Source organism: Bos javanicus, chromosome 22 (genome assembly GCF_032452875.1).
Source record: "Bos javanicus breed banteng chromosome 22, ARS-OSU_banteng_1.0, whole genome shotgun sequence".
NCBI lineage: Eukaryota > Metazoa > Chordata > Mammalia > Artiodactyla > Bovidae > Bos > Bos javanicus.
Window position 1 is genome coordinate 12,126,645 of NC_083889.1, and position 27,352 is coordinate 12,153,996.

General features: G+C 48.4%; 1 protein-coding gene across 1 annotated transcript in view; it reads right to left on the reverse strand.

The window, feature by feature from the left end:
* SCN10A (sodium voltage-gated channel alpha subunit 10) overlaps positions 1 to 27,352 on the reverse strand; it is a 92,264-nt gene that overhangs the window by 6,417 nt on the left and 58,495 nt on the right. The window contains exons 14-25 of the mRNA XM_061395969.1: positions 25,074 to 25,433; positions 22,551 to 22,997; positions 21,111 to 21,248; positions 19,394 to 19,517; positions 18,258 to 18,412; positions 14,447 to 14,620; positions 10,214 to 10,336; positions 8,752 to 9,036; positions 7,970 to 8,023; positions 6,984 to 7,121; positions 6,625 to 6,729; positions 1,247 to 1,517 (exon numbers count right to left, since the gene is read on the reverse strand). Of these exons, the coding sequence (XP_061251953.1) occupies positions 1,247 to 1,517; positions 6,625 to 6,729; positions 6,984 to 7,121; positions 7,970 to 8,023; positions 8,752 to 9,036; positions 10,214 to 10,336; positions 14,447 to 14,620; positions 18,258 to 18,412; positions 19,394 to 19,517; positions 21,111 to 21,248; positions 22,551 to 22,997; positions 25,074 to 25,433 (2,374 nt within the window). The remainder of the gene's footprint in view (positions 1 to 1,246; positions 1,518 to 6,624; positions 6,730 to 6,983; positions 7,122 to 7,969; positions 8,024 to 8,751; positions 9,037 to 10,213; positions 10,337 to 14,446; positions 14,621 to 18,257; positions 18,413 to 19,393; positions 19,518 to 21,110; positions 21,249 to 22,550; positions 22,998 to 25,073; positions 25,434 to 27,352) is intronic.

Consider the following 27,352-nt stretch of genomic DNA (forward strand, 5'->3'; position numbering starts at 1 on the left):
GATATAACAGGTCAGGATATATTTATAATGCAAAGTAAAGCTGCTGTGCTGGGATTTGGCCTTTATAGGGCCGAATTTTGGCAAATCACGTGAAGGCCAGGGACAGTCTCTTGGTTGTTGGTAGGAGGCTGTTAGTTTGTTAAAAAGAACATTGCTGCTGCTGCTAAGTGGCTCCAGTCATGTCTGACTCTGTGCGACCCCATAGACGGAAGCCCACCAGGCTCCCCCATCCCTGGGATTCCCCAGGCAAGAACACTGGAGTGGGTTGCCATTTCCTTCTCAAATGCATGAAAGTGAAAAGTGAAAGTGAAGTCGCTCAGTCGTGTCCGACCCTCAGCGACCCCATGGACTGCAGCCTTCCAGGCTCCTCTGTCCATGGGATTTTCCAGGCAAGAGTACTGGAGTGGGGTGCCATTGCCCCTGGTCTAAATTCAGCTCCACCTTTCACAAACTATATGACCTTGTATAACTTCCTTAATTCTGAAGCTCCATATTAAATGTATAAAATGACTATAGGAAACTCCTTCCCAGGGCTGCCATGGAGAGCCATGGATCCCAGCCCAGTTCTCAGAACTCAGCAAGCACTCAATTATATGGTGGCTGCATTACCCACTTGAGCCTCTGAGTCCATTCATTTTCTCTGAACAACATCGACCCCCAAATACTGGGCCTGTCATTTAACACCACCCAGACTAGGTCATAAGAGCACTGACCTCTTGGCATTGGTCCCCTGACTTTTCTGTCACTCATATTCCCTGAGTGGATAGTTATACAGAGTTAATTCCAGACCCTTGACTTAAGAATCTCCTCTGAACAATCTCCTTCTAGTCTTTCTGCACTCTTCTGGCAACCACCTCCTTTTCCAGAAAGTATTTTATGACTCACCTCACACCACACCACCCACTCTCTGCTTTGAAGGCCATAAAGATAAGACCCACTGGAAACTCTGTCATCTGATTCCCTACTGCCCCCTGCCCCCCACGTTCTGACGATGGCGGTGCACACAGCACGTGCTGGAATACTCTTCATGGCAGCATGGAGAAAGCCAGTGGAACCTCTCCCTTTCATTGGGAGGTGCAGGGGCATTTTAAATCCGCTGCTTTTGCAAAGCAGCAAATACTGGACTCCTCTAATATACAACATAGGTTTTTAGAAGTTTGTTAGCTGTCCCTTTGGTTTTGAAAGACCGGTCAAAACGACCCCAAGCAGAGGCTGGGTGACCCAACCACATGCAATGTCCACTTACTCCCAATGGACAGGACCACGACGACAAAGTCAAACACATTCCAGCCGTTGGTGAAGTAGTAATGTCTCAAGGCAAACATCTTCATGACACACTCTCCCGTGAAGATGGCCACAAAGAACTGGTTGATTTTGTTCAGGACTTTTGTCTTTTCTTCACTCTGCTCATCAGTCTCCACCATCATGGTGATCATGTTGAGGCAGATGAGGACCATGATAACGATGTCAAAAGTCTGCCTGGTCACGATGTCAAAGACAAAACCCTGGTACTTATTCTGAGAAAACAAGAGATGGGACATCAGGCCTTTGGGCAACATAAACCAGGCACCTGGAGAGGCAGTGTTCTTTACAGAAGGGTTTTTAATGTCTGTCTCTTTAAACCTAGATGTCCATCAGCAGATGAATGGATAAGAAAGCTATGGTACATATACACAATGGAGTATTACTCAGCCATTAAAAAGAATACATTTGAATCAGTTCTAATGAGGTGGATGAAACTGGAGCCTATTATACAGAGTGAAGTAAGCCAGAAGGAAAAACACCAATACAGTATACTAACGCATATATATGGAATTTAGAAAGATGGTAACAATAACCCGGTGTACAAGACAGCAAAAGAGACACTGATGTATAGAACAGTCTTATGGACTCTGTGGGAGAGGGAGAGGGTGGGGAGATTTGGGAGAATGGCATTGAAACATGTATAATATCATGTAAGAAACGAGTTGCCAATCCAGGTTCGATGCACGATACTGGATGCTTGGGGCTAGTGCACTGGGACGACCCAGAGGGATGGTATGGGGAGGGAAGAGGGAGGAGGGTTCAGGATGGGAAACACATGTATACCTGTGGTGGATTCATTTTGATATTTGGCAAAACTAATACAATTATGTAAAGTTTAAAAATAAAATAAAATTAAAAAAAAAAATAAAGTCTGTCTCTTTAATCTCCCTCACACTCCACATCCTGACAGAAGCCAAGTCTTGATCTTCCAAAATCTCACTTGTGGTTGATTCTAACTCAGTGCCTCAGTTCAAGTTCTGGTGTTTCATGTACACCTCTCTTTCCTACTAGAAAATGAGCTCTTTGAGGATGGGTCATGTCTTATTTAATTTTGTGTTCCCGCAGTGCCCTGCACAGAGCAAGAGTTCAAGAACTTCTTGAAAAATTATTTGAGAGTCAAGTCGAGTAGTCCACACGCATATAAAGTCAAGTGCAGTGGTACAACTGATTCTTATAAATGCTATTTTTATTCCTGGATAGATGTCTAAGCAGGGCACGGAGTCAGGTCTTGGTTATTTGCTTTCTTAGAGGAAGGCAGAGTGGCCTGGACAACCAAGATATCATTTTGGATAGGGGCTGTTTTTATGGCATTAAAAAATTTTTTTTCCTTGTGTGGCCCTCTAGTCTTTCCTGTGCTGTTAACATCTTACTGTTCTGTGAGTTCTTGATTCCAACTTTACTCTCCTCCCTCACCTCGTCTTTGACACTTCTGAGCTCTCTGGAACTCACCTGCCTTGATCGGCAAACTTCTCCTCTTACTCACCAGCTGCTTATTCTCCCCACTCCATAGACACCAGGGCTGGGGACAGAGATGAAGTCCCTCTAATTCCTCACGGTCACTCCCAGACCTTTGCTCCTCCTGTGTCTCATAAAACCTCTCCTCCTCTGACACCTGCATCATCAAGTTAGCCCACCTTCACCCCCTCTTCTTTGCTACCACTTACCTACATCCTGGTCCCTCTGCTTTATTACTGATGAGTGAGACTCTTGGCCACACTTGACCACTCTTGGCTATTTGCTCTCAGATCCTTAGCTAAATCTCTAATGATCTAGCTTTTCCTTAGAGAAAAATCTTAAACCTCATGTCTCTCTCCAGCTACCAGACTACTTCTCTCCCCATTTTCACAGTTAAATTTCTTGAAAGAGTTATGTGTAGTCATTGTTTCCCATGCACTCCTCAGCCTCCTCCAACATAGCTTTTGTCCCCATCCTGTCGCTAAAATGTCTCTTGTTAAGATCTCATAACCTCCATGATGCAAAATCCCAAAACACTTGTTTGACATCATTTAGCACATCCTCCACCTTGAAATGCTCCTTACTTGGTTCCTAGCAGGCCTTACTTCCCCGATTCTTTTCTTGCCTTTCTGGCTGCTCTTTTTTGAGTCTTCTTTACTCAACCTTGAGATGTTAGAGTTCCTCCAGGCTCAGTCTTAGGTACCCTTTGCTCTTCACCCCATTCTTTCTTTCCTGGCAATTTCTCCAGCCTGTGAACTAATATGTGTGTGATTTTGCTAATTGTTTTCCTGCGTCACTGGACTGCCATCTCTGTGAGGGCAGGAACATCTCACTGCTCTATCCCCAGTGTCTGCATAGTATCTAGCATGCACTAGATGATCAATAGATAGCTGAATGAATGGACAACTGAATTACACTTCAAATAGAATTATAAAGTCACTCCACTAGGTTGCTTACATTTACTTCTGTACAAGAAGGACTTCCTGAGTGCATAGTATGTGCAGAGCTCTGCATGAGTGGCTGTGAGGGAGAAAGGAACCTGTTATGAGTCTCGCTAGGGAGCTCCCAGGAGCTGCGAAGCAGGCAGAGGGGAGAAGGGCCGTGATAGAGGCTGGTTCCTGCTTTCTGCTTCACAGTGGGGATGGGATGCTACCCTGCAGGGTTTGAGCAAAGAATCAGACCCAGGCGGGCCTGGCTCCAGGCATAGCTGCTGGCTCATGTCTTTTCTGGGATGCTGAGCACTGGTAGTTTTTATTTCATCACTGAAAATGGTGAAAAAAATACAGGCCCATTCATGACTTCTAATGAGACAGAGCAGGCAACACTGCTAAGTCTGGACATCATGTTTGTCCTCGATACTCAGCTGCTGGGGAATGATGCAGCTTTCTAGCTGCTCTTGGCTTAGCTTGTGGGCAGAGATCACCTCTTTGCAACCCTCGGTGCTCTCAGAGATGATGAAGTGGGTGACTGATGATGTGATATACTGGAGCCTATTATTTTCTTATAAAGTGGAGTATATGAAACCTACTTTTAGTGATTTCTATAGTAGGGAATGTTGCAGAATAAAATTTACCAGTTTTGTGGAAGGTTTTGTCTTTGCTATAATGAAGCAAAAGATTTAGAACTTGGGCTTCACCTGAGGCAAGGAGTACTACGTACATGCATGTGTTGGAGGTCTGTATGTCATCCGAGCTTGGCCCTGCTATGAACTGGCACACGTGCACCTGTGGAGCAGAGTCCTATACCAATGCTCACCTTACTTGACCAGCTCCACCTGTTGGGACCCCTTCGGGAAGAAGGTGGCCATTCCAGTGCTAGTAATCTGATGAGGAGGAGACCAGACCTGGGAAGGTGAGTCTTAGATGGGAGCAGGCATTTCTCTTTGGGCTTGGGCTTCTTTCTTGGCTCTGGACATTGTGGAGGGCAGATGATCAGCTTTGTCCCAGTGGATAGTGGGTGCCAAGATGTCGCCTGCCATATGGATGCCAGCCAGGAGCTAGGATGGGCCAAGCCTTGTGGGTCCTGGAGACCAGCCAGATGCAATTGCTGCTCGGGTCCTGCTCTGCCAGTTTCCCTTTTGGCATCCCTAAGCCTCAAAGTCTTGTTTAAATGTTCCAACCCTGCCTCAGCTATGCTGAACGGAACAAAGGAAAGAATGTTGGCCATGCCTGGACCAGAATATTAAGGAGAGAGTCACGTTCCTCCACTAGAGCTATTAGTGCTGATAGTTAATGATACACCCCCATCCCATCCAAAGGAATTGCTAATGCCAGGAACTCAGCTGGGCTATGAGGCCTTACTTTTCTCACCCACATGGAAGGCCTCCTCCAGCGCCCACCTTGGAGGACCTTGGGGATGGTGCACACAGTTAGGAAACATGATGTTTTGTTGTAGGTCTTCCTACTCAACCACTGACTTCCACCCCTATTGCACTGTCTGGAATTTCAACACTAGAGTCCTACCTTTGTATTCAGACAGCACCCTCTCCATGGTCCCTTTTGGAAATAGAACCCACTCTGTCCCAAGGAAATTGTCCTCCTTGAGAGGAGAAAGCTGTGATTGGCATGTGGGATTGACTCATGAGAGGGGAGAAGCTGAGATGTTATAGAGAGATGAAGCAAGTATGTAGGGAGAGGTACCCCAAGCAGTCATGATTTTGCCAAGGGTTGCCTCTAGCAGAGAACACCTTGCTGTCTGTTCAAATGTGGATTCAAAACCAGTCCAGCCATCAGTATAGACTAGCAAAGACTCAGCTGCTTGCTTCTCAGTAGGTCTTAGGAGCCTTCGCCCATAACCCCTACTTGAGTATGATTGGCTGGGCTCAGCCTTTCATCTACATCTTCTAAGTTTGAACTTGTTCGTTGGACATTGGAGGGATACTCACTGAACCTTAGGGACTCACTTCAGGCTAATTCAACCCCAGTTATCTTGATCTTACACTGGATTTGGAAGGAAACCTCTGCCCCTACAGAGATCTGAACGTCCTCTCACTCCCCACTGTAACACCTCTTATCAGAACTGAGAGTAGTGATACATTTGTGATCACAGTTTCCAAGTAAAGTGTGTGACAGGTCACAGCATTTTTCCCTCCTGTAAATGTTTTTAAGACTTTGTGCTCATGAAGTTTTTAGTAACTTATGCAAACCCCATGCCTTGATTTAGAAATCCTAATCCCTTGACTAACAGAATGTTTGTTTCCCTGATTCATTTAGGAAAAGGCCTGTACCTTTGCTGAAGGTCCTTAGGCTTTGCCCTTGTGTGAGGAAGGGCTAATGGGCTTGAGCCATGGCTTTTAGTGAACAAAAGAATCAAAGAGGGGTATGGCGCTAAGCTTTGGTCAGTCTTTAAACACTAAAGTGGGATAATTTTCGGTTCCTATTGTGTCACCTGACCATGACCATGACTGGGCCCAGGATCCCAGCTGGGCTGGGTTTGGCCATTTTCTCTCTGTCTACCTGTAAGCATAGGGTGGAATGTGGTGGTGAGCCTGGAGATACATTGCAACCTACATCATGACTCATAATCACAAATGTTTAATCTCAGGTCTCGAACCATCCTTAATATCATTTAGCCTAATCTGTTTCTGATCTGGTGCTGGAACCCTAACCCTGTTGGGCAATTCACTACTTCCCTACACGGGTCTATTTGGAACATCTACAGGAGTATGTTCACTCCAGAAGACCAGAGTTGCTTCTTGCAGACCTTTTTTCCTGGGGCCTGGAAACTCTCATTAGCTCATCCCCAAACTCAACTAGATGTCCTCCTCCACAGAGAATTCTGGTCAGACCCCTACCAGCACAGGCATGGGCTGTCAGGTTGGAGTGACATGCCCTGCTAGAGGGGGTGGGGGGATTTGGGGCTCACCAGGGGCCGTGGGATGGGCTTCTGGGGCTTCTTGGAGCCCAGCTTCTTCATGGCGTTGTAGTATTTCTTCTGCTCCTCTGTCATGAAGATGTCCTGGCCCCCTAAGTGCAGAGAGACAGGATAATACACACCACTGTTATTGCCCCCAGTGGCAGCCTTCAGCCCTTTCTGGGCCCGACTCCAGACAGGGATGAAGGCTGACATCAGTGGGCCAGGGGCAGTGTTGGTGCTAAAGGCCAAGACTGGGCTCCTGGTCAGGCATGGGGGCTGTGACTAGTGGTGCCTCAGTCCTGAGGCCAGGGGACAGATGGGAAGTCTAAGATGTGCCACTACCGCAGAAACATTCGAGCCCCACTTATCTTTTTTTTCTGTTGGTTGAAGTTGTCAATGATGACGCCAACAAAGAGATTGAGTGTGAAGAAGCCGCCAAAAATGATGAAGATGACAAAGTAAAAGTACATGTACACGTTGTCCTCCCACTTGGGCTGCAGGTTCACCTGTGAGCAGACAAGTGGTGGCATGGGAACAAGGGGGCGTCTTAGCTTGTGGTAACCCCAAAGAACCCTGAGCCCCAAGACAAGGACCTGGGTGCAGGGGGCTTATTGGGAGGTGATCCCAGGAAGCAGAAGTGAGGGCGGGGAGGGGAAGCAGCAACAGGATAAAGGCCGCGCCATCATCACAGGCAAGTGGCGCGCCATCCTCTAAGGACCGCAGAACACAGCTCAGAATCGTGCTTCGAAGGGACAAGGAGGCAAGGGCATGTGTCTACAGACTCCCACAGCTGACGTGTGAGGGTCACCCCTGTGGACTTGCGGTCCTCTGCGCTTGCAGGAGGAGCTGCTGAGCAAACTCTGAGGCACTGAAGAAAATCAAATCTCAGATAAAACCAGCAACAGAGCATGAGGGCGAACTCAGAGGGGGCCGAGGGGACATGGGACGGACTGTCAGTAGTGTCTTTTGCCCCAGCAGGAAAGGGTCTTTCCCCAACAGCACCCATCTCCGCCTATCAGCTGCCATGATGGTGTCTGAAATTCCATTGTTCTAGCTACACTGCCCTTGGCCCCACCTCTGCCCAGGGAGTACCCTCACACACAGTCTTTTAGAGGTTCTCTGATAATTTCCTCAATGGTGAACAGAGGAAGAACTTGAGAAGCCTAGAAGACTAGGTCGGTTTAAACATCCAACAGAGGGCCTGCTGGCTGCTATTCCGGGTTGTGGGATGGTGCCAGACTGCTGGGTGATCGCCTCTCTCAGCACCAAGGCTGCTTTCAGTCCATTTCAAATAGACTAGTGTGGGTGGGATGCACAGAGGGAGAGGCAGGAGGGGCTGCAGGCTGAGACTCACATCCCGGGAATCGACAGCCGCATACATGATGTCCATCCAGCCTTTAAAGGTTGCCTGGAAACAAGGAGCAGAGGCCACTCAGTGTCCGCCCAGTCATCTCCATCGGCCTCTATTTTGATTCACTTATTTGTCTGTTTTTCTCATAGAGCATTCCCCGCCCGCCACTCCCCGGAGCCAGTTCTGACACGTCTCTGATTTCAGAGCCTAGCATGCCATAGCTACTTAGGGACTAGTTGTGGAACAAATCTGTGAACAAATGGTGGCGTGCAGAAAGTTGTGGGTAACTGCGTGACAAACATTAAGTAATCGCAGCAGCACTGAATGACAAGTGGATGAAGGCAAGGGATGAATGAATGAATGAATGGAAGTGTGAATGTTAATGACATTCACAAGCCAACATTACTTGTCATTACAACAGACCTGGAACATAGTTCGTTACCCTCTAGGAGATGATTTGCAGTAGAAGACTGTTTAGTCTATGTGACTAAATCAGGTCTATTTTGTGAAAGTAGTGAATTCTAAATTATCACCCAATACAGTCCCATGGCAAGCCCATCCCTTTATTCTGTTAGCCCACATTGGTCCAATTGCACCACTACGAGGTCGCACTCACTGATAAGCTCCTCTAGCCTCACAGTGTCCTCTGTAGGAATAGGGAACAATCTCAGTCACATTGAGTGCTATCCCTTGCAGAGTCTCCACATAGCATCTTCTGGGAGGCCCCAGACTGTCCACATTATTGAGCAGCCAAAGGAAGAGACAAGGTTGATCTCAGGACTCACCACCTGCAGAAGCGCGAGGTAGCCCATTGCAACATTATCAAAGTTGACCTTCACATTGACCCAAAATAAGCTTCCAGTGTGGTTTTGACGTTCACAGTCAGACATGTTATTCACAGTAGACCACGGCACAAGAAGAAAGCCTTCATTGGTCTTGTTGATGCATTTCTGAAACTTTCCTGCGAAGAAGTTCACGCCCATGATGCTGAAGATGAGCCAGAAGATGAGGCAGACGAGTAGGACATTCATGATGGATGGGATGGCACCCACCAGGGCATCTACCACCACCTGGGGAGAAAGGCAAAAAGACCTGCAGCCCCACCAATGTCCCACTTTTCTTGCTAAATTCCAATTCTTTCTACATTTATTCAGGTTGTGTCACAAGCCAGTGGCCTTTGGAAGGAAGAGAAGTGGGTTAATCAGAGCCAAAATTCAGACTCAGAAGACAGAGGCACTGGGCAGCTGAAGATGGGTTTATACCTTCTCTCTCAAGGTCATTCAGAGCAGGGCCCACTGTCTCTCCTCAAAATTGAGAACACATTTATAAGTGCATACATGCTCAGTTGGCGGTGCAAGTGTGTTTTGTACTTGCACACACAGACTTCCAGAACTTTATTTTAAAAAGTATATTTTTATAAAATATATAGTGTACTTTGGTCAATAATCAGTGAGAACCCAAATTCATATTCACAAACTTGCTGATTTGTAAATCAGCAACCTGGAGATAAGATAAATATCAAAATATTTCAATCATAAGTTCCCAGTGTTTGAAAAGATACAAGTTAATTTTAAAAGCCCACACTTGTTTTGAAAGTACTGTGTATTTTTTGAGGCAATGGTGGAGGAAGAAAGAAACCTTGCTTTCTGTACCAGGAGACTTTCATGGTTATGAGGAAGGGGGGTGGAAATCTGCAGTCCCTTGTCCCCCTGTGAGACAAGAGCCAGGCTTGTGAGCATTCCCTTCTGAGGAAGACAGGGAGGGCAAGGTGGAGGCTGAAGCCATGGATGAGGAGAGGGATGGATCAAAGGAGAGAATCCAGAGGACAAATGATTGGGCTGGGTTGGAGAAACGATCCCTGCGGGTGGGTGGTGGCCAAGCTGCTGTCTGTCACTGCATTTAAAAGGAATGTCAGAGGCAAGGCTCATTTGTCATGGAAAGATGAAGAGCTTGGGATGTTGTGAAGATTTTTACAATAAGGACAAAAGGCGTGAAGCAGGGTCACCTCACTGAGAGCAAGAGAGAGTGAGGTCTGGGTCCTGTTGGATGTGAGAAGCGAAGAGCGCTTACAGAGGGACTTGAAGGAGAACCAGGAGAGTTGGGACACTGCAGGACCACCAGTGTGACAGCAGAAAGTGGAGCTCTTTGGGGGCGGGGCCCAGCGCTCAGGGTCAGTGGTACACAGAGCATGAAGGTGGCGTGGAAACCAAATGCTGCAGACCAGAGCAGTTAGGAGGTAAGTCTTACCCGCATGCCTTCAAATCGAGACAGAGCCCGCAGTGGCCGCAGGGCACGGAGGGTCCGAAGGGCTTTGATGGATGCCATATCAGAATACTGCAGGATCTTCGCTATGAGGCTTGTCAATGAGATCTGACAAGAGAGCAGGCAGAGAGCAAAAGCATCACCCTAAATTTCCTCAGTTGGCCCTGGTGGAAGAAGACAGGAAATCCCTCCCACTCCCTACTCTGTAGGAGCCATCATCCTGGCTTCCACCTTATTCTGAACTCTAATGAGAGGTAAAGCAAGAGTCCAATCTCTTCACTTTCATTAAAGCTTTCATTCAACATTAATCTGAACTACTGTTAAAGAAAATCTCAGTCTCTCACATTGCCACCCCCTGGTTGTAGGTAGTCAAGCCCCTGGTGGAGTAAATCAGCCTTCCCTTTCCCCTCTAGGGGCATTAGCCAGGTCCCAACAGCCTTTAACATTTGATTGACTTTCAGAGACTTGGATAGAGATGCTGGCCCTTCATGGGGGTGACGCTGAAAGTCCATCTTGAGGAATATAAAGTGATTCTCAATTGTATGTGCTCAGAAAAGAGGGAAGGAAAGAGTCCTGGGCTGGGTGAGATCTGTTTTTTAGTCGCTCAGTTGCGTCTGACCCCATGGACTGTAGCCTGACAGCTCCTCTGTCCATGGGATTTCCCAGGAAAGAATACTGGAGTGGGTTGCCATTTCCTTCTCCAGGGGATCCTCCTGACCTAGGGAATTTTCCTGTGTCTCCTGCATTGGCAGGCAGATTTTTCACCACTGAGCCACTGGAGAAGCTGGGTGGGGTCTAGTTCCCTTTCAACACTGATTTTTTTTGCAACCTTCAGTCAGTGTCTTGCTAGTCCAGGTTTACAAAAGTTGTTACCCTTTGTAAAGTGAGGAGTCAGGCTAAGAGAACTCTGAGGCCCTCACAGCTCTGCAATTTTGCAGGAGGATGACCAGCATGGGGTCAGGAGACTCAGCCTTGACAGGCAGCTGAGGCACGGTGACTTGAGTTGTGAGTCCCTGCTGGTCAGTCGGTTTTGCATTTTTGAAGTGTTGGACCAAGGACTGCAAGTGACACAAACTGACATGGAAAAATGGTCATGCTTCCCAGGAACTTTGAAGGTTCCAGAGAGATACCTTATGCCTTGGCATGAGCTTGCCAGAGACTGTGACCCAGTCCTGGGAGACCCCAACGGCACCATGACTGGTGGGCTGAATTCAGGCTCAGTCTGTCTTGATAGCTGGGTGGGTGTGTCAGAAAAGAAAGGGTTTACACTTGGGTGCTAGAGCCCCAAATAATGCCTGTTCTCTGAACTGTAGCTTATTCCACTAGGACAAAAAAATGGAATGGGAAGGACCCCCTTCCTTCATCCAGGCAACTCTCCAGACGTCACCAGGTGGCACCCAGCTGCCTGGCTGACTGACAGCAGGAGGTCTGGGGCCAGTTCCATCCTGGACCCTGTTCAGTCTTTTGCTCAGTCCCCAGAAGGGCTGCAAAATCTGCAGTTGGGGCAATCAGTAGCTGGGGCCTCTCCATCAAAGCCCTCCTGCTCAAGTCCAACTCCATTCCTACAGCTCAGGCCACAAGCCTCCCGACTGATCTCTAGGCCCCATTGCTGCATCCATCCCATCCATTCTCCACTGCAAATTTGATTATGGTCATGTTTCTCCCTTACTCCCAACCTCCCCTGATGCTTTATCATCTCAGGACAAGCTCCAGACTCCTTAGCCTATATTATATGGCCACAGCCTGCTTTGCCAGTCATATTTCATCCATATACCCTACCCAAATCAAATCATTCCCTAAATGTACCTGTGTCTGTGCCTCTGCCCTGCCCAGGGTCACCTTTTAATTAAATTGGCCGCTCCACCCCTTTTTGTACCTTGTTGCTCCCACTCATTTTAAGTTCTGTATCTAATGCCAACTTCTATATGAAGCCTTCCCAGCTACGCCCCCCCCCAGAGTGGATGCAGGTTTATGTCTCTATGTCCCTAAGACACTAATTGCTTCCAGCAGTGCTCACAGCATCCTCAATCATCATATGTTTATTTCTCTCTGTGTGTCCTATCTGCTGGAGGATTAAAGTATAAACTTCTGGAGATAGGGAATTTTTATTTCTCGGCTTCTATCTCTGCCAGAGCACTTCATAAGACAATCTTATATTGTGTAGTTATAAATAAGCATTTTGACAAATTGAAAGAAAGACAGAAGTATGTTGGGATGAGTGGATGGAAGAAAGGAAAGAAAGAAGGAAGATATATTGATAGAAAGTTGAAGGGTGATTGGATAGAAGAATGGATTAAATGATACAAGGAGGGATATGATAGAATTGAAAGAGAGGATGGAAGAAAGAAGGCAAAGAAGAATTGACATAGTGGATAAATGGGGTGGATGGACTGGGGAAGGATGGCTGGCTGGATAAAATGACTGATGGATGAATGAAAAGATAGATGGAGAGAGGAATGGAAGAGGAGAGAGGATGGATGGAAGGTTGACAGGATGGATGAGTGAAAGAAAAGGGGATGAATGGACAGATGGGTGGAAGAAAGGAAGGACAGGTGGATGAGGAAGATTAAAGGAAGAATAGAAAGATAGAAATGAATGAGTAGAAGGATACTTGGATGGAAGATGCTTGAATGAATGAATAGAAAGTTAGATGACTGGACAGTTTGATAGAAAGAGAAATCAAAGGATAGAAAGAGAAGGGTTAAGAATCAATTGATGGATGGATAGAAAGTTAGGGTGAACAGAGGGACAGAAGGGACGAGAGGAAGAAGAATGAGGATGGATGGAGGGAGGGGGAGGACTGACAGAGGATAAATAGGAGATGTAAACATGAATGGATGTTTGGAAGGAAGGAAGAAGGGAAGGGTGACCGGTCGGATAGATGGAAGAAGGGATGGGTTGTCAGAAGGAGAAATAGTAGGAAAATGGGTGGATGAGTGGGTGACCATTTCAGGTGATTAGGACTGAAATTAGTGAGACCTACTTAGGAGTGACTGCCCCTCACGAGGGTAAGTGGCTGGAATTAAACATTTATCCTTCATCTATGAATAATTATTTGATAACCTACAAAATTATCACCTGTGACTCAGATTTCAGGCCTCACAGCTAATCCCTGTGATACAGTGGCCTGATGCTGCTAGTGCATTGGTATCAGGAAAGAAGAGAATTGGGTGCCCAGGCCTGCTGTGGGGGACCTGCCAACACAGGAGGCTGGACAGAATGTTCTGAACTGGACTCCATCCAGCTTCAGGAGGCAAGCACCAAATACAGACACATTTCCTAACACCTCTGATGTGCAGACCTTGGCACCGATGGCTGTGGGAGTGCGGGAAGCAGAGAAAGACTTAGCACGTGCCTCCCCTGCCTGCAGGGACCCTCAGACATGCAGCAGTGAACAAACAGCCCAGGCAGCCATCCTGAAAAGCCAAGACTGCAAGAGCCTGGACAGAGGGAGGACTGTATGGTCAAGAAGAGGAGGCACTCTCTCTGGGCTCTGGGGGCTAAAAGGACTATTAGGAGACTTTATTGAGTATGGTCTCCCCAGAGCTTTGAGAAATCTCAAGTTTAATGAGTGGGAGGCCCTTGGTAAATCCCCTAAGGCAGGGCCAGTGGCCACAAGTCCATCTGAACACACAAGCTCCAGGCATCACCTCTCCAGTGGGGCCTCTCTCACTCTTAGTGCCGCTGGGGAAATGCCAGTGGTGCACGCTCGGTGGTTCTCTATCCTGTCCGCACATTGGACATGCCCAGAAACTTTTACAGGACACTGATGCCTGGACTCCATCTAGGGCCAGTAAGATATGAATCTCTGGGAAGAGGAATGTTTGTTCACTGTATTCTTACGAGCTCCCCAAGTGATTCTAAAGCACAGCAAGGGCTGGAGATCACTGAGTCAGAGGGAGGGCAGGTTCTCTGTGCCAGGCAGTCTTTAGCATCCTGAGGTTCGGAAGCCCTGCCAGTGGACTCAAGGTCATGTCTATCTTGCTTTGAATGTAAAATACAGAGAGTAGAAAGTGGTCTTTCTGGATGGAGACCAAGGACCTAAAGACTCACTCGAAGGTCACTGTTGTGTTGGAATCATGTACTGTTTAGATCTTACCTGGATCACAGGGATGCAGGGCTATTCTCAGATCCCTTGCTAAACTTTATTTGCACTAGCTACAGCCATCAGCCAGAGGAAAGGACCCCCAGCTCCACAAGTGCCCACTGTTCACTCACGTTCACGATCAGGAAGTCCAGCCAGCACCAGGCATTGGTGAAGTAACTCTTAAAGCCGTAGGCCACCCATTTGAGCAGCATCTCAAACACAAAGATGAACGTGAACACCCTGTCGGTGTACTCCAGCAAGGCCTTTACCGTGGGCTTTTGGTCAAGGTAAACATCTTCAAAGACCTGGAAAGAAGGAAGCAAGTTGACAGGTGGCCGAGACCCACAGCAGTGGGGCCCGAGGAGAGGAAAGGATCTAGCCAGCCCTGGCCACAGCCCCTGGGGAGCTTTGGGAACCAGCTCACCTGCATCATTTTGTTTTCTCTGCTCTGGGGAGGTAGCGTGAGCTAGTGGAGGAGGCCCTGCGAGATGCAAACCAGGACTTCCCTGGAGCCAGCGGGGACACACAGTTCTGCTTATACTTTGCAGGGAAGCCGAACACAAGTGAGAAAGGAATCCTTCTTGAATTGGATTTTGGAAGTGAACCAAAGGGATTTTTTAACAGTGACTTGGTTTAAAAATAAAAGCAACAAAGGATGTTCATGAAAATGAAAGTAAGGTTCACCAATGAACTCTGGAAAAGAATGCTGCATTTCACCAGTAATCAAGGAAATCCAAATGAAGAAAAAGATGCCATTTCTCTTTCATCAGGTTGATGAAGAGGAAGAGGCATGGGGTGGGCGGTGGATGGGGTGAGGGGAACCCCCAGTCAGTTTGGCTGTGGGGAACCAGCTCCTTTCACACACAGCTGGGCGGAGTAAAAACTAGTGGAGTTTTTTTGGACCCCTAACTTGGGAATATGACTCAAATGTTTTAGAAATGCAGCAATTCTGCCTTCGAGAGTGTATCCTAAGGACACTACCTATTGTTGGTTCCCACTCAGATCCTGTTGAAGGGACCAGTGTGACCATCTCCAGCTACTGTGAATGTTGGTTGCTAACAGCTGGTGATGCCTGTTGCCTGAGAACACGTCCCTGGGCTGAAGGGAAGGGACTCCACCTCAGGAGACTGTATCACCCCTCTGGGGGCAGCTGCAGCCAGTGTCTGACTGACCCCTTGCTTCAAGGTGGAACAGTCCTGCGATGGCCTTTATGCTTCAGAGCGCCCATGGGATCAGGGTGAGGCTGGGCTTCATGGGAACCACATCTTTTCCCAGCCCCTTTCCCTGTTCTGTCCTACTTCCTTCACGTGCTCCAGCCCAGAGGAAAGTGAGTCACTCAGTCGTGTCTGACTCTCTGTGACCCCAGGGACTATACAGTCCATGGAATTCTCCAGGCCAGAATACTGGAGGGGGTAGCCTATTGCTTCTCCAGTGGATCTTCCCAATTCAGGAATTGAACTGGGGTCTCCTGCACTGCAGGCGGATTCTTTACCAACTGAGCTACCAGGGAAGCCCAGAGGGTGCCCTCCACAAATTGCACAAGAATTCCTGCTTCCAGTTCTGCTTCTAAGGCTGGATCTAAGACAGGAAAAAAACCGACACCTCCAAAGGAGTGTACATAAGGATGTGTGTGTGTTCTCAGTTGCTCAGTCATGTTCGACTCTTTTGTGACCCCATGGACTGTAGCCCACCAGGCTTCTCTATCTTTGGGATTCTCCAGGCAAGAATACTGGAGTGGGTTGCCATGCCCTCCTTCAGGGCATCTTCCCAACCCAGGGGTCGAATCCAGGTCTCCTGTGTCTCCAGCATTGTAGGCAGATTCAATTCTATCAGGAGTGAGTGTGGGGCTTAGCTACTGCAGCCAGTCAATAAGACAGGAAGACCAAATTACCAAGAAAATTTACTGAGAAATTATGAAATGCACAAGTGTGATTTCCATTTTGTAATACTTATGTATTACATCCATAAAAAAGATGGGAAGGAAGTGCACCAAAATGTTTTCAAAGTGAGATTCTCTCCGAGTGATAGAAAAATGGGTGTTATTTTTTCTTTGCATTTTCCCATAATTTCCAAGCATTTTTTTTTGCACTTTGTCAGATAAAAACTCATGCTATTTTTTTTTTTAAATGTACTCAAAGTAAAAGCATAAGGAAGACTAAATTTGGTGCCAGCCAGTTCAGTCCCTTGGGGAAGGAGAGGGGGATGGGAGAGCAAAGCTGGGGCGGGTTCAGCAGCTGGTGTGGGATGTGTGCTCCCTGCCTGGAGGGAGGGCGGGGGAGCAGCTCGGGTGTGTGGAGAAGGGGAGTAGAGAGAGAAGAGAAGGAGATGATGAAGAAAGCACCTAGTCCCTAGCAAATGTGGTTACAGTCACATCAAATGAATGAGGTTATCTTTTTCAGGATAGAGGGAAGGGTATGTGTGGTGAACGCGCTGCCCAGCCTCCCCTTGCCCTGCAGCGTGGCCTCTGCACTTAGCACTAGGCTGAGACTGCTATTTGAGAGAGACCTCACCACCCTGTGCTGGGGCAGTGGGCACCACCAGATGCTGCCAGCCCCTCTCCACTCAGCCAAGATGGCAGGCCAGCCTGCTGCACGAGACTCTCCTCCCTCAGCTCTGGGCCCTTGCTGGCTTAGCTTTCCTCCCATCAGACCCTCTCACCTTCTTTGGCTCCTCCTGAATGCTGAGACAACACCCTCAGCAGTTTGGCCTCCCTTCCTGGGAAATGTGGCTTTGGAGTGCATGCCCAGATGGTCAGCATATTGCTTTCAGGGAGTAAGTGACACCTGGGGAGTAAGATAAGTGGAACCACTGGGGCTATGAGTCAGGAGGCTGGGGCGTGAGTACTCCCTTTAACTAACGAGCTGGGGGCTTTCGGGGCTGTGATGTCCTCATCCATAAATGTGGACCCCTGAGGATGACAAATCCCTTCCTGTGTCCATGTCTACCTTGGTTCACTGGGAAAATGAGTTGAGACTGCATGGTGAGCCTAAGGCATGGTGCAGAGGGAAACATCCTTCCGTGTGCTACAAAGCTGGGCATTCAGCAAGAGGCTTAGGATGAGTGTGTGTTCAGTTGCTTTCAACTCTTCGCACGTCTGTGGACTGTTTGCAACCTGCCAGGCTCCTCAGTCCATGGAATTCTCCAGGCAAGAATACTGGAGTGCCATTTCCTCCTCCAGGGGATCTTCCTGACCCACGGATCGAACCTGCATCTCCTGCATTGGCAGGCATATTCTTTACCACTGAACCGGTTTAGGAGGTGTCTCAACTCAGAATCTCTCTGACTGTAAGGCCTCGTTATTCAAACTGTGGCCTGTGGACCAGCATCAGCACCATGTGGGAGCTTGTTGGAAATGCAAATTCTCAGGCCTCACCCCAGATCTACTGAATCAGAATCTGCATCTTAAGAAGCTCCCTGGGCGATTAAATTTTGAGAAGTGCTGTTGTGATGATTTTCCGTGAGCTTTGAATGAATGACAGCAGTTATTTGCAAGTGACCTGATAGTGCAGGGAAGGGTGGTCCTCCTGGTTCTGGGCCCTCAGAAAAGGGCGGTGTGCTTGGGAGGCCAGAAGGTGAAAAATCAGGGACTTTGGATCAAATGAGGGCAAAGTTAGGTTTTATGACTGAAAAGCTGGTAGCCTTGTACAAGTCCCATAAAGCCTTTGAGCGTCAGTTTCCCTGTCTACAAAGGGGATCTCCACACTCACGGCTTGATTCCACACAGTCAGGTGTAGCAGGCCATGACCTGGGCACCTCAAGCACAGATCATGCACTCCTGCTAAGAGGAGCCCTCATGCTGGGCTGCAGATCACCTTTCAGTCACAGGTTGGGGACTTCCAGCCCAGGAGTCAAAGGAGCCCAGCATTGTGGCCCCAGGGCCTCTGGATGGTGGGAGATCACACACCTGGAGGACTCTGGGGCAGGGACCCCACACCCCCTTACCAGCGCTCCACTGCTGAGCAGGATCATGAAGACAATGAAACTTTCAAACCAGCTGTGCTCCACGATGCGAAAGCAGGCCTTGCGTACCTGCCAGCCTGTGGCCCAGGGAAACCTGGAGCTGTTCACTCTGCAACAGGGACAGTGGTGAACACAGCCTGTGGGGAGAAGGGCCTGGGGGTGAGTGATGTTCCACTGGTAAAGGAAGCGCATTTGGCTCCAGCCCTGGCAGGGAAACCGCTCTGCTGGGAAAGCCACTTGCTGCTCCTTTGGAAAAGAATTCTTTCCTGGGAAGTGAGAGAAGCCGGGTCCCTTTTCAGGCAGCCTTTCCATCCTGCCCTTCCTCCTCTCCACCACTGGTCTCACTCACTCTCACCTCCTCCAAGGCATCTTCCTCCCTACAGGTGATATCATGGTCCCTGTCCTTATCCCACCCTCTCTGGTGGCTGGACAAGACATGGGGCCTGGGCCTGGGGGTGTCTGAGGGGCCATGCCTGAACCTGTGCTGAACTGGGAGGTCCTTACGGCTGGGATGGGGCCGGGGGGCAGCCCAGCCCAGGGTCATGTGAAAGTAGAAACTCAATTAAATGGTTCATTTGTTTATTTAGGCCACAATTACTTTCATCATATGAAATACGTTTATTCATTTATTACACAAATATCTACTGAGGACATGCCAGGCCTTGCTGTTCTAAATACTGAGGAAAAAGAAGGATAAAAGATGCAAGTTCTGCCTGTAAGAGTTACACAAAGGATCGAGGGACACAGATGATCCTACCCTCCTCTGGGTCCTTTACATCCCCAATCAAGAGTTCATGGCAGTGGCTACCTTTCCCTTTCACTCTCAACAGGGCAGGTTTATAACTCATTGAGGTGTTTTCAAAGGTGATGAGTAAGGCAGAGCATCTGTTTGCTGTGTCTAATGTGGCGGGAGATACAGATTCCACCGCTCGACTTCTGGGAGTCTGGCATTCGTGTTTGACGCCGGGCCCTCAAGCCTGAGAGTAAGGAGCAAAAGATCCTGCTTGTCTGTCTCCCGTGGACCCCAGGCCAGAGCCCTGAACACAGAAGTGTCCAGATGAGCTGGATTCTGGCCCTAATGAATGTCAAGGGGAGGAGGCCTGTGGCTGCCACTCTACCTTCCGTGAAGCAGTCATCTGGCTCATCGAGGTCGTCTGCCAGCTCAGGGATCTTCCTCAGGATCTCCTCAGGGTCCAGGAAGTCCACAGTGCTGCCTTCCGAGGAGCTCGTGTCATCCGCTCCCTGCAGGGCAAAAGCCCCAGCAGTGAACCCAGCTCTCCGTGGGGCCCCGTGAATCTGCACACGGTCACCATCGGCCGAACGGGCCTGGAGTTCCAAGATGCCCTGAGATACAGAGAGAGCCCCTCAGGGCTGGACCCACCATGGCGCCCCTTCTGTTCTGGTGCCTCGCCAGCTGAACCCCAGAACAGCGGTGCTCTCTGCGGAGCCCCAGAGGTTCAGCCGTGCAAGACTTTAAACCTCCAGGCCCCTGATGGAGGGCTGGCGATGGCCCGAGACACCGTAATTACACCCATCAAGACTCTCAGCGTTCACTGGGCTTGAATATTTAATCATGGAGCAATGCTGCAGGGGCCCTGCTGCCCTCCTGGCAGCTTCAGCCCTGTAATGTCTCCAGATGAATTCAATTAGGAGCTGAAGCTGCTCTCATATTAGTAAACCTGATCGCCCGGCTAATGGACCCAAATGGGGGTGGGTGGGTCCCATCTGTCATTGTCAGGCCCCTCCCTGCCTGGCCGGGGTCATGGACAAAACAAAAACAAAAACAATCCCCAGCAGGAATGCACTGAGAAGACTAGCCAGGGGAGTCCTAACAATGCTCAGCAGAAATATGCTGTCCACATGAAGAGTACCCCTCACCCAGCTGGAACCAAGAGGCCGGTGTTCATCCAGGGCCCTCAAATCCCACCTCAGCCCACCCTCTTCTCTCACCCCTCTGGGCCAGCCTTGCCCAGAGGCACACAGCCAGTGGCCGGCACTCCTCAAGCTGATGGGCTTGATAGCTTCAGGATGAATTATGTCTTCCTTATCTTTGCCTGCCCGGTGCCTGTCACCATTGGAACTCGGTGGTTAGGTGTCAAGTTAAATTCTTATTAAATTCTTGAATGTAATATGGAGCTATTACAGATGCTAAATCTTTAGAGATACCTCTTTCAATGTAACTTGTTTTCTTTAAAGATTAGTAATGAAACCACCAAGTTTATTTTTACCGCTTATAAGATCTTCTTCCTGTTTGGCCTATGTGAGACCATCAGTTCACCATTCAGTACAGACAGCCTCTCCCCAGCACCAGTCTGGTTTTGACCAGAGACGATGGTGTGGACAAAAGAAAGTGGGGGTGGTCACAGGGAAGACTTCTTCACCCACAGCAACTCTGACTTTTATCTGCTGGCTCTGAAAGATACTCAGCTTTCTCTGTGCATTGTCTTTTTGTTTCCCTTTTTCTTGCCTGTCATTTTCTGGGCACTTATACCATTTCTGGCAGGAGCTAAACATTTGACAAGCAGCATCTCATGGAAGCTTCAAAAGTCCTACCAAGTAGCCATAACCACTTGGCTTCCAGATGGAGGCACAGGGGCTCAGAGAGGTTGAGGAATGGGTCCTGGCCCCCTAGTCTATGGAACCTCTTTCTTCCCAATAAAATCATACTGATTAGCCCAGAGATTAGGAAGGACTTTAAAAACTCCCAAGATGAGACATGAGGTTTGGTTGAGCATGGTCTGGAACGCCTCATGCCCGGCCCCATCCTCTGGGCCCCACCATCCTGGTCAGTGTCCGGCAGGCCTTTCAACCTCTCCAGGAAGCTCACATACCTACCTCTGCAGGGCCCTGAGCAGGAGCCTCGCCTTTGCACTTCTCACCTAGGCCTGGAGTCAGGTCTTCAGAGGATATTCCAGACCCTGGGCTCCTGGGTGGCAGGTGGTCCTCATACTTCCCAACTTGCTGCAGCTGCTCCTGATAGTGAGAGAAAGTCCTCTCTTGGGTACCTGGGCTCCCCCTCAGTTGATCACTTCTAACTCTGAAGAGATATTGCACAGCATTGTCTGCCAGAGCCAAGGACTTGATACATACAATTAATGTATATACATATAGCCAGATGGATCTCTGTGTGCTCCTGGCATCATTACTGACAAGCTGTGTGACATTAGGCAAGTTATTTAACCTCTCTTATTTCTATTTTTCCCATCTGCAAACTTGAGAAGGCAAGATCTACTTTATTTGGTTATTTTGATGACTAAATATGTTCATACTTGCAAAGCACTTAGCAAGTAGTGCTTGGCTCCATAGATGTTAGCCATGACCATTGTCACTTGTTCTGGGGTCAGAGTGGTCATGAACTTGGCCCTTTGGAGACCCCAAGAACCCCCAAAGTAATTGAAAATGACTCTGAGTGGAGACGGCTGTGACAGAGTTCATGTCCTTTACTCGGGGGATGTTGATGGCCTGCCTTCGGCTGTCACCCAGACAAAGGCATGTAAAATATGGCAGCTGATAACAGCAGCTGCTGGAACACAAGAGCAGTGACAGCTGCAAGGGAAGGAGGCTAGGGGAGAGCTGTAGACTCAAAGCACAGCTGTCTGAGGCCACTTAGTGGCCTGGCCAGCAGCACTCTGTCCCCAGGTCCCATAGGCAGCCCTGCCTTTCCACGTTGTGGAGAGGCGCATGTGCTCAGTTGTTGAGAAGAGGTTAACAAGGGTTGATTTATACCTTAAGGTAGAAAGGAGCTGTGCAAAGCACTTAAAAATATATGTTACCCAAAAATGTGCTTTAAATTCCTTGGTGCCAAAGGAGCAAATGTCATTTCCCTGTGACATCCCTTGTCGGGAAAAGTTGGATGAATGAGTCACATAGTGATCATTTAGGCTGCTGGTGAAGATGAGAGGAGCCTTGCTTTTGGACAACATCCTGTTCTTAAAGGAATCTTATTCGCATCTCCTGCACAGAGCCCCGGTTGGGTGGAATGAATGGGGCAGCTGTAGGAAAGACACTTTCAAGCATCTCCAGGTGGCCTGGGGATCAGACACTTCCCCTGCCCTCTGATTGCCCTGCTTAAATGCAACCTTCTCCAGAGAACTTGGCATGGCCTGTGCTTCCTAATGTCTAGGGCTCTTATACCTGGCTTGCCTGGGGCTCTTCAAGGCTGCACCAGCCCTGAGGTTGGAAAACCTCTTATTAAAATTTCCCTGCTGCCCCTGGTCACTCCAGCCCTGAGGCCCCTCCCTGCTTCTTGTGGTTATCCCATGGGAGAACTCTCACCTGCCTTTGGGGGATCATTTCCTGCCTGGTGCTCTGAGCATCCTCCTCACCATTCTCCTCCAAGTCATCCAGGTCGGATTCGCCCTCAGCAATGGGCACAGAGACCCATATATTAGGATCGGTGATGAAGTCACCGGGGTCGTCCCTGGGGCTTCTGAAAGCTGGGAGCCGTCCGGGGCTCCCCAGGGCTCCCTCAGCAGCAATGTGGTTCTTGGCTATGGAGGTGGAAAGTGGGATTTTCACCACCAACTGGGGCTTTGCCTTGGACCGGGGGAGCAAGCAGGGCCGACTGAGGAAACTGCAAAGAGCCCTCTTGGTGCGCTGGCCGAACACCTGGATCCTGGCTAAGGCCACCTGCAGATTGTTCACCTCACCGTCGTCCTCAGGTGGTGTGAGGTTGTCGGCACTGAAGGAGTTCAGCAGCAGGGCGATGAACAGGTTAAGCACCTGGAGAGAAGGTGTAGCAGGGAAGATCATGTCGATGAGCTGAGCCCTTCCACAGCCCACCAGGTTGGCAGCTGGATGGCAGGACAGCCACACCTGGGCCTCTTCTGCCCACCCAAGATGCTTGTCTTCGTGGGGAAATGGACATTCTGACAGCAACTGAGAGGAGCCTCAGGGATGCCCTTAAGATGTCCATGCCCATGCCACATGAACAGGGCCTGGAAGCATTCTCCACCACAGAGGAGGGTCACTCCTGCTGAGCAAAGGGACATTAAGGGACAACAAAAGGAGCAGGCCTGGGCATGCCCCAGGACCACCCTTATCAGCCAAACTCTGGTTCATCTGCTCACTCTGGAATCCTGGGTACATCTCCTCTCTGCTTCCAACTTCATGTCCTTCCCCTATCAGCAGGGAGTGGGGGTCCCCTACCTTTCAGAGTGGTTGTGAAGAGGAAATGACATGAGGATGTAAAAATGCTCAGAGAGGCAAAGTTCCTGCCTCAGGGTCAGGGGCCCCTGTGACTCTGCAAGGATGGGGAGCTCAGCTGGGAGGAAAGGCAGTCTGTCCAGCCCCCTACTCAGAGAGCAGGTAGAAGGCTGCTCTGGCTCAGGAACCCTGGTGGGAAAGACTTTGAAGAGCCTGGATTTGTCTTGTCATCCCCTCTTATGGTTTAGTTTTCCCTTATCTGTAAAAATCTTATGGGAAAAGAATTCAGGTTGGTTGACTTCCAGGGCAATAAGAAAGGGGCTCCTGTAAGACATGGAAGTGACCCAAATGTCTATCAGCAGATGATTGGCTCAAGAAGATGTGGTGTGTATAAACACACACACACATACACACACACACACACACACACACATATATACAATGGAATATTACTCAGCCATAAAAAATATATTTTGCTATTTTTAGCAACATGGATGGACCTAAAGGATATAATGCTTAGTGAAATAAGTCAAACAAAGAAACTTACTATATGATATCACTTATATGTGGAATCTAAAAAACAATAAATATGAATATACAGAACAGAAACATACTCACAGACAGAAACTAAACTATGGTTACCAAAGGGGAAAGGTGGGAGGAGGAGCGATAAATTAGGAGTAAGGGATTAACAGATACAAACGACTATACACAAAACAGATGAGCAGTAAGAATTTACAGGGATAGCACAGGGAATCACACTCAATATCCTGTAGCCACTCATAATGGGAAAAAACCAAATCGCTAAGCTATACATCTAAAACTAATACAATGTTGTAAATGAACTATACATCAATAAAAAAAAAAGAGAGAGAGAGAGAATGGTTCCTAGAAGTCACACCTTCCCCCTACCCAGGCCAGAGCTGACAGCAAGGGTACCCGGAACTTGAGAGAGTGGACACAAGCTGAGGGGGAGGAGCCAGGCTGGGACAGAGAAGGGGTGGTGGGGCCAACTGGGATAAAGGCCTCCAGAGGGGCTTCCCCCAAGCCTGGGAGAGGATTTTGTTACTGTCATCATGATGTTGGATGTTATCTATGACCTAGCTCCTTCCTCTGGTCCCATTGTGCGTGCCCTCATGCTCTTAGCTAGAACCCATATAGCTCCGAGATATCAGTCAGTTCTTATTCCCTACCCCCTCCCCCCCCAAAAAAATCTCCTGATACCCCCTACAGTGGGGAAGGGAAATTTTCCTTCAACAACTAACAGCTAACATTTATTGACTTTCTGCCATAGCTCAGATGCTACACTAGGCAATTTGCATATATTGTTCCTATAATTTAATTCTCCCAGTAAGCCCATGAGTAAGCACTATTTTTTTATTTTAAGGGAATTAAAACTCAGGAGATTGTCTCTTGCACAGGATCACCCAACTTTACTGGAGGTGGAGCTGGGCTTCTAAACCAGGTCTTTCCTGCTCTGTCACATAAGCTTATTCCTGCTGCCTCCCAATGGACAGTTCTCATGATGTACCCCACACCTCTCTGAAAGGTTTGAAGGCTTTTTCATCAGGGAGGTGCAATGTGGCAGCACATGTGCAACATCAAAGCTTTCTAGGGTAACCCTGAAGTCTCCTGCATTGCCCGTGCACTCACCACCAGGTTGCCCAGTACCATCACTGTCAAGAAAAGGATGAGGCAGATAGACTTCTGGCCAACTTCCATGCAGGCCCACATGTTCTCAATCCACTCTCCACAGAGGATCCGGAAGACGATGAGGAAGGAGTGGAAGAAGTCGTACATGTGCCAGCGTGGCCAATCTTCGTTGGGCGCCGAAATTTTTTTCCGCTTTTGGCAGTAGTTTTCCCCCAGGAGCTGCTTGCCAACCAGAGCAAAGATGAAGACAATGATGGCCAGGATGATGGTGAGGTTCCCCAGAGCCCCGACCGAGTTGCCGATGATTTTGATGAGTGTGTTTAAGGTTGGCCAGGACTTGGCCAGCTTGAAGACCCGCAGCTGCAGAGAAACAGAGACCGTGTCAGGTCCTGGAAGCTGACCATCACCTTTCCTCTCAAGACCTGGTCAGAAACCAAAGATCTGGGAAAAGCACATGGCAACTCACTCCATTAGCATGGGTTGATCCCAGAAACTGCTTTCAGAGACCTTCCTCCCCATGTTACTTGTTACTCAAAAATATGACCAACCCTCGATGTACTAGTGTGCTCCACTGATTGTGGCCAAGTCAGGGGTCTCAAACTGGGGTCATGGTCTTGTGACAGGTACTCTGCTCTGTAGCCACAAGCCTCCTAATGTGGATCTACTCTATGGGGTGGAGTGGGGTATGATGGAGCTCACAAATGAGTGAGAAGAGCTCACGTTTGACCTGAATAGAGGCTAGCCGCCTGCAGGTAGGGCATGATCCACTGCATTTGATAGGTATTGGCTAACCATTGTCTTAGGGCATTTCTTGTCCTGAGGCTGTGAACAACACCTTTAATCCCCACCAGCTCTGAAATGGCAAATATCTGTGATTTCAGAGGTTTATTTACTTGACCAACCAATCTACCTACTTTGCTGAACACCAGCCACACACACACTAGGCACTGTACTAGCCTGTGAGGTATATGGAGAGTGGCATGCAGGCTCTTGTCCTCACGGGAACAATGAATTAGTTGTAAAGATAAAGGCAAAGACCCAGAAAGTCTTCACTGTAAACCCAAATGTGCTAAGTCCCACAAAAGAGCAGAGTGCCATGCATAAAGATGTTTAAACATTTAAAAAATATATTTGTGTGGTTCTCTAATTTGTTAGAAAGAAATATGTGAGCTCAGCTTTCATGGGGTATTTAAGGAGCACTTAGTAAGAGCCTAGTAACTTCCCTAGTAGCTCAAACGGTAAAGCTTCTGCCTGCAATGCAGGAGACCTGGGTTCGATCCCTGGGTCGGGAAGATCCCCTGGAGAAGGAAATGGCAACCCACTCCAGTATTCTTTCCTGGAGAATTCCACAGACCGAGGAGCCTGGCGGGATACAGTCCATGGAGTCGCAAAGAGTCGGACATGACTGAGTGACTAACATACAATACTAAGAGCCAGGTTCTGGTTAAGGTGCTGGGAGGCTGTGCTGGACAGAGCAGCAGCAGTTTGATCACTCAACACAGCAATCAGCCCGGAGGGAGTGGGTTTAATCCCCTTATACAGGGAGTTCCATATCTATTTTTCTATGTGATGTGGGGGTGGGCAGTCTGTGTTTACCTTAGAGCAGTGGCTCAGCTGGTAAAGAATCTGCCTGCGATGTGGGAGACCTGGGTTCGATCCCTGGGTTGGGAAGATCCCCTTCAGAAGGAAAAGGCTACCCACTCCAGTCCATGGGGTTGCAAAAAGTCAGACACAACTGAGAGACTTTTTCATTTTCACTTTCACTTTAGATTTAATCTGCAACTTCTATTAATGAAGACGCTTTTCTTTTGGAACAGAATGCAAAGTAAGTCTAACATCTGTCCTCTACTAAAGAAGTCACCATTTGGTGAGGAAATGGCCTTGAACTTGTGAAGAATATCAGAAAATAGAGTAATATGGAAGACTATATTGGGTCCCCCTTGGGCTCCCTTCTCCATCAAAAAGTTACTAAAAATGCTAGATAATAAAATCTTAAATGCATTGATCATCTGTCAATAAAGTAATTCTTTGATCAAAAATTAAATAATTCTGTGAATTCAGAGATATAACTAGATTTCTGAAGTCAATTTTACTCAAAGGCATTTGTAAAACTGAGTGAATCTGAGCATAAGTTTTAATAGTCTCATGAGGTGTAGCAAGCAGGAAACATCCCAGTGCTGCCTGAGGTAGACAGTGTAACAGGAATTCTCCCATCATTAAGGAAAGGTCCCATAATAAATATCTCTCAAGAGAATGGCAAATTGAATGGCAAATTTCAG